Raw genomic sequence first — 15,085 nt, forward strand, 5'->3', positions numbered from 1 at the left:
ACCACAAGTCCTGTAAGTGAGATATTCTGTTCATTTCCAAAGCAGGGGATATTTGTCAGATCATACGCGGTGTCCTCTCACACACATACAGTATCTGCTAAAATCACACGAGACTCAACACATGCCTGTTACAACAACTACAACGAACAGGAGGAAATATTAAATGTGAGCGCATGAATCATAGAACATGGTGCACTCGATGAAGCCCATCATCTCAGGACTGTCCTCTCACAGCTGATTAAAGTCTGCTATTACCTCCAGAGTAATACAAGAAGACTGAAGAGAACGGAGTAAAATGCATTTGCAAGTATTTTTCAGTGAGAACATTACAGTCTCAATAGCAACATTGTACATTGCTGCATTTCAAGGGGGGGGGGGGTCACTGACAGTCTGTAACACACTTAGCTCTTCCTGCCAGCGGCTGTGGAAGAAAAGGTGGTTTGGAAAGAAGGTTTTTAGCTGCTTCTGTGTTTTCATTAGCCAGCTAAAGACCCATATTAACCATCGTACATCACTTGGCTGTTATACCTATAACTCCAACAGGAATCCTTTAAGAGTTGAGTGGAAAAATATACTGGGGGCTAAAATTCACAAGATCTCTTAAATAGGCAGTGTTTGTAAGGACTGGTAATGCAGACACTTGTGAACATTTAATAAATAATAAAACATTTGCAGTACAAAAATACAGTCTTAGAGTTTGGGAATGTAAAAGCGTTGAGACTACATAGAGGAAAGTAGGTGGCTGAGGTGTTAGACAGATCCAGATTTGTGCTTTTCAGGAGGAAAGGTGTGCTGTTATTAAAGAGCAAACTTTGCATGGCTTCTTAAGTCCAAGGACATCATCCAGCTTTGGTATCTGCTCGGCACTGATGTTTATCTTTTCCTTGTGATCACATGACCACTTAGTTCATCTAAACCTCTGAACCTAACCCTAATGTGATTGCTATCGCTATAGCTGTGAAACCACTGCAACGTTTACAATTATTATTCTTTTCTTTTCCAACAGGCATTTAAAAAGTGAAAAAGTGATGTGCAAAATGTTCTCAAAGATTTCTCTTCAAGCTTTAAATCAGAGTTCGTGTTTTTGTGAATTTATGTTTTGATTCCTCGTGTTTTCTGCGCACCTTTAAAACAGGAATGCCTACATACTCTCAGCATCACTTTATTAGGTACATCTGTTCACCGGTTTATTATGGCAAATCTCTCATCATCTAATCACATTGCAACAACTCTGACTGTCAAGACAAACTGGTGAAGTTCAAACTGATAATTTTTCAGAATGGGAACAAAGGTGACTTTGAAAATGGCACAGTCACTGATGTCAGACAGGCTGGAATACAGGAGTATTCCAAAAACTGCTTCTTTACTGGGATTTTCCCATGCAATCATTTCTTAGGGTTTACAGAGAATCAGCTGAAAAAGAGAAAATAATGAGCGGAATTTCTCAGGATGAAAATGTTGATGCCAAAGGTCAGAGAATAACCAGACTGCTTTGAGCTGATAGGAAGGCAACAGTAATTCAAATAACCATTAGGTATAACCAAGGTATGGAGAAGAGCATCTCTGAACATACAACACATTGAAGCTTGAAGCAGATTAGCTACAGCGCAGCAGCAGAAGTCAAACTTACTGGGTGTAAGCCAAGAGCAGGAAACAGGCTACAATTCTCAGGGGCTCACCACAATCAGACAGTAGTCTATTGGAAAACTGTGATGAGTCTTGAGTTCTGGTGCAACATGGTAGGGTCAGAATTTGGTGTAAACATGAAACATGAAAGCATGGATCCATCCTGCCTTCTAGCAAGGGTTCAGGCTAGTGACGTAGCAATGGTGGTGTAATGGTGTAGGGCAGGGATCCTCAAATCCAGGCCTTGAGGTCTGGTGTCCTGCAGGTTTTAGATGTGTCCCTGATTCAACACACTGAGTCAAATGGCTGAATTGTCTCCTCAGTATGCAGTCAAGTCTCCAGAGTCCTGCTAATGACTTCTGTATTTGAGTCAGGTGTGTTGAAGCAGAGACATCTAAAACCTGCAGGACACTGGACCTCGAGGCCTGGATTTGAGGATCCCTGGTGTAGGGGATATTTTCTTGGCGCACTTTGGCCCCCCTCAGTACCAACTGAGCATCGTTTAAAAACCACGGTGTCGTGTCGGGTGGTGTGTTGGGCAGAACTGGACCCAGACGCAGGACTCCGGATAACAACATGATTTAAAGGTGTTTAATGGAAGACAAAAGAAACAAAAATACAAAATTCTTCTGGGGTTAGGCAAAGCACAAACTACAAGGAAGGCAGGACCACACTTGGCACAGCGGCATCAACAACATGACAACAGGCAGTGAAAACACAGGACTTAAATACATCACGGGATAACGAGGGAAAGAGGAAACAGGTGGGAACACAGGTGACGCTGATTACCAAGACTGGGGGAAGCAAAACTGAAGACAACAGACATGGACCAGACAACTATCAAAGTAAAACAGGAAGACAGAAGTGGGAGACAAAGACGCAGACTTGTCACAACACTGGGAACAAAACTCCATAAGAAACACAGGAGGTCAGAGTTAATACAAGACAAAACAGACACAAGACCATAGATACAGGGGAGACAGGGACAAAGGGAGCAAGAACATCAAAACAAACTGGGGACTGAAACTCAGGAAAAATAAAACTCAACACAAAAACGCTGGGCAGACGGCCCAGGACATGACACACAGCCCAGGACATGACACACAGCCCACCTGAGTGTAGTTGATGACCATGTCCATTCCGTTAGGACTCCAGTGTACTCATCGTGCCATGTCACAAAGCTCAGATCATCTCAAACAAGTTTCTTGAACATGAGGAGGAGTTCACTGTACTCCAGCAACTCTGTGATGCTATCATGTTAATATAGACCAAAATCTCTGAGGAAGGCAGTTATGAAGGCAAAGATCCAACCACGTACTGGCTAGGTGTACCTAATAAAATGACTGGTGAGTATTTAATAAAGGGGACATGAACAAATTTTAACTTAGATTTTTAGTTTTAATTTTTTTTTTAACTTTAATTTTTTTCTCTGTGTGTGTGTGTGTGTGTGTGATTTTTAATCCCGCCCTCAAAGAGTTAATGATTTTGGTTTCTACTGACAGCTGTTACCTCATTTTGTTCTGAAGAAATTACACAGTGCACGTCAGCAAAGATTTTCAACTTGAATATTTCAATCATCAAGATGTGCGATTGTTCTCATTTTTTATGGCAGTACGCCCGACACCTGTTACACCTTCATCGCGCCTGTAAACGTGCAAGAGAAAAGAAAGTGGCAGCTGATTGAAACTGTGCACGGCTGCTTTGTTTCCGTGTGTATTACGCAGAGAAACTTGCGGTAAACTGAAGGAAAGGGGTGGGCAGGGGACATGACATGCCATTAAGTTGCAGCGTCTTTGGTGGAGACTTCAGAGATTAAAAAAAAAAAAAATCAGACCGCGCAGCTTCCCTTTCTGACAGCAGCTGTTCGCGGAGCTTCGTCCACTGATTCATGTAATTTACGACTGGAAAGCAACAGGAGGACGGTAAAGTTCGCGTTTCTTTCTCACATTATTAACAGGAATGATTAAACAGCCATTAGTGAAAAGAAACCATTTTAATCGCTTTTTTCATGTATTTTTTTCAGCGAAAAAAAAAAACCCAAAAAACTTTTAATCATTCTTCAGTTAATGTTGAATTATCATTGTTATTGTTATTCCTTGTTATTGATAGGAGTGCTGAATCACGTGTTTTACAACGTTTTAAACATAAATTCCTCTTTATTAAACAATGAAAATCTTAAAATGTGTCATATTAACAGAAATGCGCCTTTTTATTTCGTGTATAAAAATATAAACTAAAACTTGACTTTGTATTTTTTCTTGTCTTTTTCTTTATTTTATTTTATTTATTGCAGAAGCTATCTCAGTAAAGACTGGGATAGCTTGGGCAGCAATGTCACAACTGTATTATAAGAAAGCTGACAGCTCCTCGTACAGGGACCGGATCCCCCTGCGGATCGTGCGGGCAGAGTCCGAGCTCTCTGCCCTGGAGAGGGCCTACCTGGGGGCTGTGGAGAAGGGGGACTACGCCAGCGTGAAGCAAGCTCTGGATGAGGCCGAGATCTACTTCAGGATCAACATCAACTGCGTCGACCCCCTGGGACGCACAGCCCTGCTCATTGCTATTGAAAACGAGAACCTGGAGATTATTGAGCTGCTGCTCAGCTATAATGTACATGTGGGTGATGCCCTGCTACATGCCATCCGTAAAGAGGTAGTGGGCGCCGTGGAGCTGCTGCTCAACCACAAGAAGCCACGTGGGGAAAAGCAGGTACTATCCATAATCCATGACAGCATCCCATTTGCAGTTATTGCTGATCTTTCAACATATTGATTTTTAAAATTAATTTATTTGCTCAGCTTGACATTGAGAAAACCTCTGAGCCACAGTTGATAAGCTCAAGCGGTTACTGTACCGTGAACTTTAGTAGTGAAATGAGTTTGCATAAAGATGTGTTGAGGCAATGACATTACTGAACATGGTTACATTATAGCAGAAGTGTCTCACTGTTACTGTAAGCTATTAATTCCAGTCATACTTATTATGTGGTTCCATTTGATGGTTTCTCTGAATTACTTCATATGTCCATACGGGTAAAGTAAAAAGGAATAATTTATTTCAGTCTTATTTAGTCAGAAGCTCATAGAGTATAGACGTAAATAACTATGTCTTTTGCACTTGTGTTCCAGCCGTGACTGTGTGATTTGGGGAATAAAAATATCATCTTCTACTCAGAAGTTACAGAAATGATTTTGCTGTGGGTCTTTCTGTCACAGCTTTTACAACAGATTAGTCTGTTTATCAGGCACTTTGAGAAATGCCCCAATTGTGTTCAGCTTCTTGATATCTTTGTAAATTAGATCTAATACTTGGCTCTCCCTGTGTATTCAGTGAAGAGAAGGAAAAGGGGAAAAAAAGGGTGTTGCTTCCAACCAGGAAGGCACTTTGAAGCCAGCTGAACCACAAGCCATTAGTTGTGCGCTTGCTGTTAGGCTAGATGGTCAGAAACTGAAGACAAATTGAATTAGATCCAATCAAAGAGTTGTCTCAGTTCCTGTGAAGGATTTAAAAGTGATGTACTTTTGTGTGCTGTAAATGCAGTATTTTATGTCCTTTTATTTGTCTGTTACACTTGTTTTCCTCAAAAGGTTCCACCAAGTCTGCTGAATAAACAGTTTTCAGACTTCACCCCAGAAATTACTCCAATCATCCTCGCAGCACAAACTAATAACTATGAGATCATCAAACTGCTCCTGCAGCGAGGGGTTTCTATACCTCAGCCACATGCCATTCGCTGCAACTGTATGGAGTGCGTGTCCAGTTCGGACGTGGATGTCCTCCGTCACTCACGTTCTCGTCTTAACATCTACAAGGCCCTCTCCAGTCCGTCTCTCATCGCCCTCTCCAGTGAGGATCCCTTCCTCACGGCGTTTCAGCTCAGCTGGGAGCTGAAGGAGCTCAGCACAGTGGAGAACGAATTTAAGTCAGAGTATGAGGAGCTATCCCGTACGTGTAAACAATTTGCAAAGGACCTCTTGGACCAAACCCGCAGTTCCCGAGAGCTCGAAGTAATCCTCAACTACCGTGACAACATCAACCCTTTGCTGGATGAGAACACTAATGACCTGGCCCGACTGAAACTGGCTATCAAATATTCCCAGAAAGAGGTGAGCTCTTCATTAATTTTGATGTGGTCTTTGTCACATGTCACAAGCTATTTTTTTTTTTTAATGAGAATACAAGCAAGGACCAATACAGGAATTTGTCCACACTAGGACACGTGCAAACATACAACAAGAAATAAGAATTACCCTATTTCAACAACGGGGACTAGATGACAAGAAAAGCGCCAAGATGAGCTGTAAATGGCCTGGGTGGAGATATCCTCTGGGAGTTTAGAGCAACATGTAATTGCCAGGCTGCCTCTTAGCAATGCATTACAGTAGCCCTCTTAGAGAGTCCCATGGTGATTGGATAATTGAGGATAATGATGGAAGAAGTAATGGCCGTTTCCCCTGAAATACAAGCTCATAATATTTTAAATAGGGAGGGGACCTTTTACTGCCTTTTAACATATTCTTTGGATATTTATCCATTACATGCATTGCCAACTTTGTGTTATGTGCTGCAAAATAAAGGTAACCTATTAAAAATTAGACATTGTGATTTCACAATGGCAGTGACACAATGATGTATGCCGTTCGTTATTATATGTATATTTAGTTTATATATTTAGTATGATTGTACTTTGCGTGAATATGGACTTAACACAGACCACGTGACAGCAAGTTTATAAAAGGTGTTACCTTTGGTGTCAAGTTACCACATTTAACTCTTTTTCACACCTGAACTGCAGACAGCATCAGGAGAATCGGTTCGGCTCCAGCTTTCGTTAGGTTGAGAGTGGTGTCTGTGTAGAACATGTACAGCGGCAAAGGCAGGTTACCTGACCCCAGCAGCTCCCTTTGAGTTCACCTGACAGTGACCTGTGCTGTTGTCACATCGGTGCGTCGCCCAGGCTGTATACTGGGGGGCTGTGACAGTGAAGAGCGTTTACTGTCCACTCCACCTGACATTTGTGTTCTCGCATGCAGCACTGTGTGGTACATGTGGTGCATATGTGAAAAAGGTTTAAAAAGTGCAGTTGCTCTGTTACAAATTCAGGATTGCTTTGTTTGTTTTGGTGTTTCCTGGATAACAGACTGTAATATAAAGTACACTCTGCACGCACTCAGCGGGTGTCTTTCATTTATTCTTCTCATTAAAGAGGCTGTGCAAAGCTTTCTGGTCTTGTTTGTGTACAGCAGTTGTATAGTATTTGCAGAGTTAATGGCTCATACCACCCATGTAGTCTTAGTATTGAGCCTTTAAGAGTCAGTGTATTTTGATGTCAAAGTTGGCAGTGTGAATAAAAAAGATCACCGTGACTGCCAGCAATTCTATTTATCTCCATGGGAAAGGTTTTAGACATGCCTTACTACTCATCTTGTGTATCTAATTATTTGGCCTAAATGAACTCCAGTGAGCCTGAATCTAAAAAAAAAAAAAATTATCTTGATACAATAAAAATAGATCCTTTTTTAAAAATCTTTCTTGCCATTTGGTTTTCAGTTTATGTGTTTATTTTTTAGGATTCTCATTAGCTGTTGCACAGCTATTCCAGCTAAGGCATCTATATTTAAAATATGCACCAGCACATTTAAAAAAAACATTAACATTAGACTAAAGTCAATAGAAATAACAGAAATAAAGCAGTGGAAAATGATAATATGACAATCATGTCAAAGTTAAGTTCTGCAAATTGCTTTAGTGACTTCTTGAATGAACCTTTTATTTCTGTTTGATGTCGTCTTACTTCTTTTTCTCTTATTTCCCTTCATGCAGTTTGATGATTATGGAGTTCTGTGCCATTTAACACAAATTAATTAAGATGCCTTTTTATTAGAGTTATGAATTATAAGAACTCTGCCTTATTTATTCATAGATTTGCTAGTGCAGAATTTAACAGCTTAGCTTTTAGGCATTGCGATTACATCTCTAAATGTCCTGAATTAGCACAAAATATCTAGAAGCAACACTGTTTTGCCTCAAACAATTTTGAATCATACCATAACCTCTCTGTTAATGTCATGATCCTGAGTCTGTGACCCAGCCTTTTCAGTTTGGGACTTTGAGTTTCTATTATTTGATGTTACTGTTTGATTCTTGTTTATTGTAGTTTTAATTTTGTTGCAATTTTGAGTTTTGAGTTCTGTTAGAGATTTCCAGGTTGGTTTCTTATATTTACATTCTCAGGTTTTTAGGTGTAGTTTTTGGGTTAGGTTCTTGGTTATAGCTATTTGTATTTAATACCTTGTTTCTCTGTGTTCTCCATGTCAAGTCTGCGTTTCTGTGTGTCGTATTTAGTCACTTCCTCTTTTGTTTTGCTAGCTTCCTGTCTTGTGTACTTGATATATAGTTTAACTTCCCTGGTCTCATTCTTTGCAGTTATTTCTCTTCCATAGTATTCTTTTTGTGTCTCACTATGGGAACCATGTTTAGGCTGCCTTGACATCCACTCACAACTGTATCCACTGTGTGGCTTTCCCATGCAAACTACTATGCCAAAGGGTGATCAACCTTTATTGTGTGAGGCTGCTGTGGCGCAGGGAGAAATTGAGATGCCTAAGGATTTGGCCACAACGCCAGGACCGAACTGGGCAGAGGCAAACCCTCAGCCCAGTTTGGTCCTACTGACTACTGCTTTCCAGTTACTGGAGCCCGGCCAAAGATGTCAGGGCTTCTCCCCTGCTGGGGTCACCCTGGGAGGAGATGCTAATGAGGATGGAGACAAGACTGACTGTGAGCTCCTGTTGTCTGATGAAAAGGAGGAAGACTCCAACTCCCTGGGTAGCATCAGCTGGGCTGCAAAGCCCCCAGCTACCAGTGAGGTTGATAAACTCCCACCGCCGTATCCTTGGATCCTGCAGGACATGTGCAAGCGTGCAGCTGTTAGGGTCAACATCCCGTGGCCTGCCGTGCAAACCGAGGTTATAAAATGAGGTTTTGATGGCACGAAATTGCAGAAGGCAAAAAATACGGTTAAGCAAGCGCTGCCTGTTTTCCCGGAGCTACTCAATGAGGTAGTGGTGACATGGAAAAGAAAACCATACAGTGAGAAGCAACCCATTGTGGGAGCTTCCTTCAATGGGGTCGGATGGAATCCCTCAGCCTCAGCTAGATGCTACAAGTAGAGCCGTTGATAGCGAGACATCTTCACCCAAAGATTTCTTTGTCTTCATCAGCCCTGTCCCAGCCCTCCAAGGCAGACTGCTTCTAGTCCGGCCTTACAGATAAGTGATACAAGGCAGCACTCTGTCAGCGAGAGCCCTGAACACCTCTTCTATCCTAACGTATGCTTGTAACATCCAGGACTGAATGTGCCTAACCTGCCTAACACACAGTACTGAACAACTGCTTGCTAGTGGTAATGACCACGCCCCCTAGCTAACAATAATAGTGATCTGTTCTGGTAGCCAAGAGCTGAAATTCTCAGCCTGGCACGACAGTACCTCCAGGCTGGCTCAGTGGCATGGGTGTCACCGAGCCAGCCTGCAAGCGTTGGCGTGATGGCCATGTGGTTTTGAGCTCCTGATGAGGTCATGCAGGAGGCGTTCCCATAATGAGACACCCATGGTACTCAGAGAACCTGGGTCACATACTGGACGTGCATTATCCCCAGCTGTTTCCCATCCTCTCGTTATCTTGTTTTTTGGAATTATTGTTTGAGTTGTCCTCTGTTCTTTGTCGTGCCCTTCCTCATGGTTGTGTGTCTTCAGCTCTGTGTTTCCAGATTGTGCTCTGCATATGTTTTGGTTTTTATGTCTTAACAGCAATAAAGCTGAGTTTTGAGTTTACGTTCTGCCTCCTGTGTCCTTCATTTGGGTCCACATCCTGCCTGACAAACAGCGTTACAGCATTAGAACAGGTGGTGCATAAATTTGCATTTGTTAGATGATATCTATTGTAAAAAAAAAACAAAAAAAACATTCTTCTTTGTGTCTTTGAAATATACAGCTATCTTAAATACCATAAGATTTGGATTTTTGATGTCCATTTCTATCTTAACTGATATGGAAATCTTTTGAAGTTATCAAAGGACTCAGACACAGAACTGCCTGAGTGAGATGCATAACAAAGTGAAAAACTGTTCAGCAAGGATACAAATGTAGTAAGCAAGTAAAATTTATATTTTTATCCTGAACTGTTTGCCCTGACCCAGTTTGAACTGCCCAGAGGGGGCCAGTGAGCAGCTGTCATGTATTTCCAGGGCCCTGTTGCTTTCAGAACTGCCTTAATTCTACATGGCATAGATTCAACAAGGTGTTGGAAACATTCATCAGAGATTCTGGTCCATATTGACATGATAGCATCACATAGTTGCTGCAGATTTGTTGGCCGTACACCCATGACGTGAATCTCCCATTCAATTACATTCCTGTTGTGCGCTATTGGATTAAGATCTGGTGACTGTTGTGGCCATTTGAATTTATTTGAATACAATTAACTCGTCATTGTGCATCAAAAAACAGACACACTGTGGACATAGTCGGCAATAACACTGATGTGCTCAGCTGGTACTAAGAAGTCCAAAGTGTGACAAGAAAATATCCCCTAAACCATCATACCACCAGCACCAGCCTGAACCACTGATAAAAGGCAGGATCCGTGCTGTCATGCTGTTTATGCCAAATCCTGACCCTGCCATCCGAAAGTCACAGCAGAACTTGAGATTCATCAGATCAGACAATGTTTTTCCAATGTTCCCGTGAGCCTGTGCAAATCGTAGCCTCAGTTTCCTGTTCGTAGCTGACAGGAGCGCCGCTTCTTGTGGTTTTCTGTTGCTGTGACTCATCTGCTTCGAGATTTGATGTGTTCTGCATTTAGCGATGCTCTGCTGCATACCTTGGTTGTAACAAGTGGTTATTTGAGTTATTGTTGTTGAGTTATTGGCTTCGTATGAGCTCAAAGCAGTCAGACCGTTTTCCGTTGGCAGCTTTATTAGAGAACTGCCGCTCACTGAATATTTTCTCTTTTTCAGACTATTTTCTGTGTGGGAAAGTCCCATGTCTAAATGTGATGAGCTGTTGCCATGTCAGGGCTGGATTAGATATTTAATATTAAATATAACCAAAGTCTTCTTTAATGTATTCTGTGAAGATCGTGTTTCTTTTTCTTGCGACTTGCTGCTCTCTGTTCTATTTTTGCACTTTTTCCTCTGACCTTACATCAAACCCCAAAGTCAGATTTTAGGATAAAAAGCAAATAAAGTAAATCTCAATATTCTACATGTCCTAATTTGCATTATTTAGTGAGTATGTGGTGAGAATACTTGTTGAAGCAGGAGTGTAGTTGGACATCTGCTTAGGGTCATTTTCACCTTCCAAAATGTCCTCATACAAAGTCTGTTCCTTCCAGATGCCACCGTTTGCCTCCAGTGATTTTATGTCAAGTTAAAATCTGACAAGGACAGTTATTGTAGGAAACTTTAAAAAAAATGGCAGATTCTGTGATGATAGATGACATCATCACCAGGAACATAATGCTTTTTAGTACCATAATTGGGATTCATTTAGCCATAACTTGGTTAAGCTCAAATTGACTTCCATCACCATCTGCAGATGTGCAACAGACTTTTATATCAAATCTCAGAGAGCAGAGAAAATGTGCATGGGAAACAGATCTGACAATCACTCCTTAACAGCGCTTTAAACAGCAGTTTCTAGTGTTTTTACAATGCTTGATGTTTTATGGTAAAACATAAAAGACAGTACAAATCAGTTCATTAGACTTTATTTTCTTAGTTTTTTGATTGTCTTTTTCTGGCTACTGGCGTCAGGATTGTTTGTGAGTTTCTAACATGTCGCCTTTTATGTGTGTGAAAGACAGAAGAGGTTTTCATACACAATTAAAAGCCAGCACAGAGAATTAGGATGATAGTATACGTCAGTTTTCGGTTGGGCTTTAGAGACAAAGGGGTAAATAAAACAGTTCATTCCAGTTAACATCTTTAATCTTCATCTCTCTCTGTCTCGTAGTTCATCGCTCAGCCCAACTGCCAGCAGCTGCTGGCATCTCGCTGGTATGATGAATTCCCAGGCTGGAGGAGGCGTCACTGGGCAGTAAAGCTCATCACTTGTATCTTGATTGGCCTCATGTTTCCACTGTTATCCATCTTCTACCTGATCGCTCCAAAGAGCCGCTTTGGCTTGTTCATCCGTAAGCCTTTCATCAAGTTCATCTGTCACACTGCTTCCTACCTGACCTTCCTCTTCCTGCTCTTCTTGGCCTCGCAGCATCTACAGACTGATAATCAGGAAAACCGTCAGGGCCCCTCACCCACCCCTGTGGAATGGATGATCCTGCCCTGGGTGCTTGGTAACAATACACACACATTACAGACTCTTTTCAGAGTGCACTGCTGTATTCCTGAACACTGCAGTCAAATCTGAGGTGTGCTATATCTTTTCTTTCATTGTTTCTCATATATTTGTTTCCCTGTGAGCAAATACCTGAGCAAAAATGTAACAATGACAAATTTTGTTTTCATCCCTCGAAGGTTTTTTATGGGCTGAGATCAAACAGATGTGGGACAGTGGTTTTGAGGACTACATAGATGACTGGTGGAACCTAATGGATTTCATAATGAACTCTTTGTATCTTGCAACCATTTCTCTGAAGATTGTTGCATATACAAAGGTAATTTAGAATAAGGTATTTGTCAGACACAGATTCAAAAATATTACTTTATCAACAATCACAGTATATCAAAGTATTGCGCTGGAAAAACTGACATTGTGCAGTATCAATATTTAATATGTTTGATTGTTCTTTTGTTTTTTTTCTCAACAGTACAAAGGAATCTGCACATCCAGAAACAAGTGGGAAATGTGGCATCCAACTTTGGTGGCAGAGGCACTGTTTTCCATCGCCAACATCTTCAGCTCCTTGCGCCTCATCAGTCTTTTCACTGCCAACTCCCATTTGGGGCCTTTACAGATTTCATTGGGTCGCATGCTTCTGGACATCCTCAAATTCCTCTTTATCTACTGTCTAGTGCTGCTAGCCTTTGCCAATGGCCTCAACCAGCTCTATTTTTACTATGAAACAAATAATAATGGGACTTGCAAGGGTATTCGTTGTAGTGATCAAAACAACGCTTTCTCAACGCAAGTTGAAATTCTTACATGAATTACCTCTGATATCTGGCTTGATTAATACATTTGTTTATCAACAGTGCATAAAATGATGTATGGTTGTTTTCTTTTTAGGCTATTTGAAACACTGCAGTCATTATTTTGGTCTATCTTTGGCCTGATTAACCTCTATGTGACCAACGTGGGGCCGGACCATAAATTCACAGAGTTTGTGGGTTCTACTATGTTTGGCACCTATAATATCATCTCCCTGGTAGTGCTTCTAAACATGCTTATTGCAATGATGAATAACTCCTACCAGCATATTGCTGTAAGTAGCAAAGCAAAGATTTTTCATTAGATTTATGAAAGTAATTTGCCTTGTACTCTTTTGCATGAATTGTTTGTGTTTCTTTTCAGGATCATGCAGATATAGAGTGGAAATTTGCACGAACAAAATTATGGATGAGCTATTTTGAAGAAGGAGGAACTTTGCCATCTCCATTTAATATAATACCCAGTCCAAAGTCGTCTTATTATCTAATTGGATGGATAAAGACCCATTTATTTAAGAGACCAAGTACAAAACGTCTTGAAAACTTTGAAACTTTGGGGGTAAAGTGTTTCCAGAGATTTTCTCTGATCTGTATTGTCACCACTGCATGGCATACATGCATGCCTCTGTCTACTATTGCATTCTCTAAATGGTTTTGAATGTGAATTCAGCAAAAGATTATCTATTGAAAAGGGCAAGTTTAAAAAAACAATCACCTTACCAGTGAAAATGAAACAATGTGTTGCCTTTTGTTTTTGTTTTAACTGTAGAGACGTGCAGCTGAAAATGTAAAATTAAACCATGAGTATCAGGTAATAATGTGTTTTAACATTTTCTTTTTCATGTCAATTTTGATTAAATGTTATGTAAACATAACTCTTCACTTGTTGAAAAATAATCTGTGTTTTAGGAGGTTTTGAAGAACCTCATGAAGCGATATGTGGCTGCAATGATTAGAGATGCCAAGACAGAGGAGGGATTGACGGAAGAAAATTTCAAGGTAGCATGCTATTCTTTATCATTTAAGTTTAAATACCCAAGTTGTCTTATCTTTGCCAAGTATCTTTTTCACAGTGTAACCTCTGATTCCCAATAACTGCTAGGAGCTTAAACAGGATATCTCCAGCTTTCGCTTTGAAGTTCTGGGAATGATGAAAGGTAAACCTCACGGTGGGCTAGCGGTTAATATTGCAAGTACCACCTTGGCTTACCCTGGAAATTCATTCAAATATTCTCCCAAATTCCCAACTGACGAGCCTCAACAGAAGCAGGACATCTTTGACCTGATCACGACTACCACCACCACCACCCTACAGACCAAAGCTGCCAACACCACCAGGTCTGCTGGCTTTAATAGGAAATCTAATGGTTCCATCATTTTATCCACCACAGGAAAGACTCAAAAAGGGGCAACAAAAGAAGATTCAAATGCCGGATCCCTTCAGAAACAGGAAAAACGCTCTTCTCTGAAAGGCGATGAAATCTGTTCATTGCCAGAGGAAGAATTGTTGGGAACTGATAAAGAGATGCAAGAAAAATGTCAGATTGAGAAAATAGTTGTGGACGTCTCGCAGAAGGATGAGAAGGAATTCAACGAGACTAAACATTTTTGCAGAGAACTCGATGAGGATGGGCCGAAAAAATATAAAAATTAATCTGCCAACAAGTAAAAGATATAAACCTTAAATAGCACTGTAGTAAATTGCGTATTCTGCTCAAATATAAATTCTGTCATGTATACTATAATGTATAATATACTGGCATTATCATATCATATATTTTTAATTATATTACATGCATACCCCCACAAAAATACTGACTGAGGACTGACCTCAGTGCTGACTTGATGCTCAAGGATTTGTCAAACGGATCAATGATTTCTGTTTTACACTGAGCAGTTCATCCCAAAGACTCCTGACACTCTGCTGCCTATCTTCTACTCTCCTTCTTGCTCACTTACTCTGATATGCAAAGTTACTGTATCTCTGTGTCCAGTTATTTATACATAATAAATAATCAAGAGTTTTAACACTGATAGTGTATTCAGTACCTGAGGTGATCTGATACTTAAGCACACTATCTAGTTAGCACCTTCCTAATTCAGAGCACAGAGGCAGCCTCTCCTCTGCACTGCACTACCTTTACCCACCTAATTTTAGGGTGAGAGGGGAAGCCTTATTTTTGCTGTTGGAGCAGAACATGTAATCTAGATGAGATCATATGTAGCGACTGTTCTGTCTTGCAAGCAGTGTTGGGAGTAGTGAACTCATCCAACCAAACTTGTAGTTTA

The 15,085-nt window shown here is 40.8% G+C and overlaps 1 protein-coding gene across 1 annotated transcript; it reads left to right on the top strand.

Moving 5' to 3' along the window:
- The first annotated feature begins 3,471 nt into the window (after positions 1-3,471).
- Positions 3,472-14,450, top strand: trpc4b (transient receptor potential cation channel, subfamily C, member 4b). Its single transcript, XM_030744572.1, has 11 exons — positions 3,472-3,548; positions 3,920-4,335; positions 5,214-5,732; positions 11,643-11,982; positions 12,164-12,303; positions 12,457-12,773; positions 12,876-13,071; positions 13,161-13,355; positions 13,566-13,607; positions 13,706-13,795; positions 13,899-14,450. Exons 2-11 carry the CDS (start codon positions 3,958-3,960, stop codon positions 14,448-14,450), a joined length of 2,769 nt encoding a protein of 922 aa, XP_030600432.1. The 5' UTR covers positions 3,472-3,548; positions 3,920-3,957.
- The last annotated feature ends 635 nt before the right edge of the window (positions 14,451-15,085 follow it).

The sequence above is a fragment of the Archocentrus centrarchus genome, chromosome 13 (genome assembly GCF_007364275.1).
Source record: "Archocentrus centrarchus isolate MPI-CPG fArcCen1 chromosome 13, fArcCen1, whole genome shotgun sequence".
NCBI lineage: Eukaryota > Metazoa > Chordata > Actinopteri > Cichliformes > Cichlidae > Archocentrus > Archocentrus centrarchus.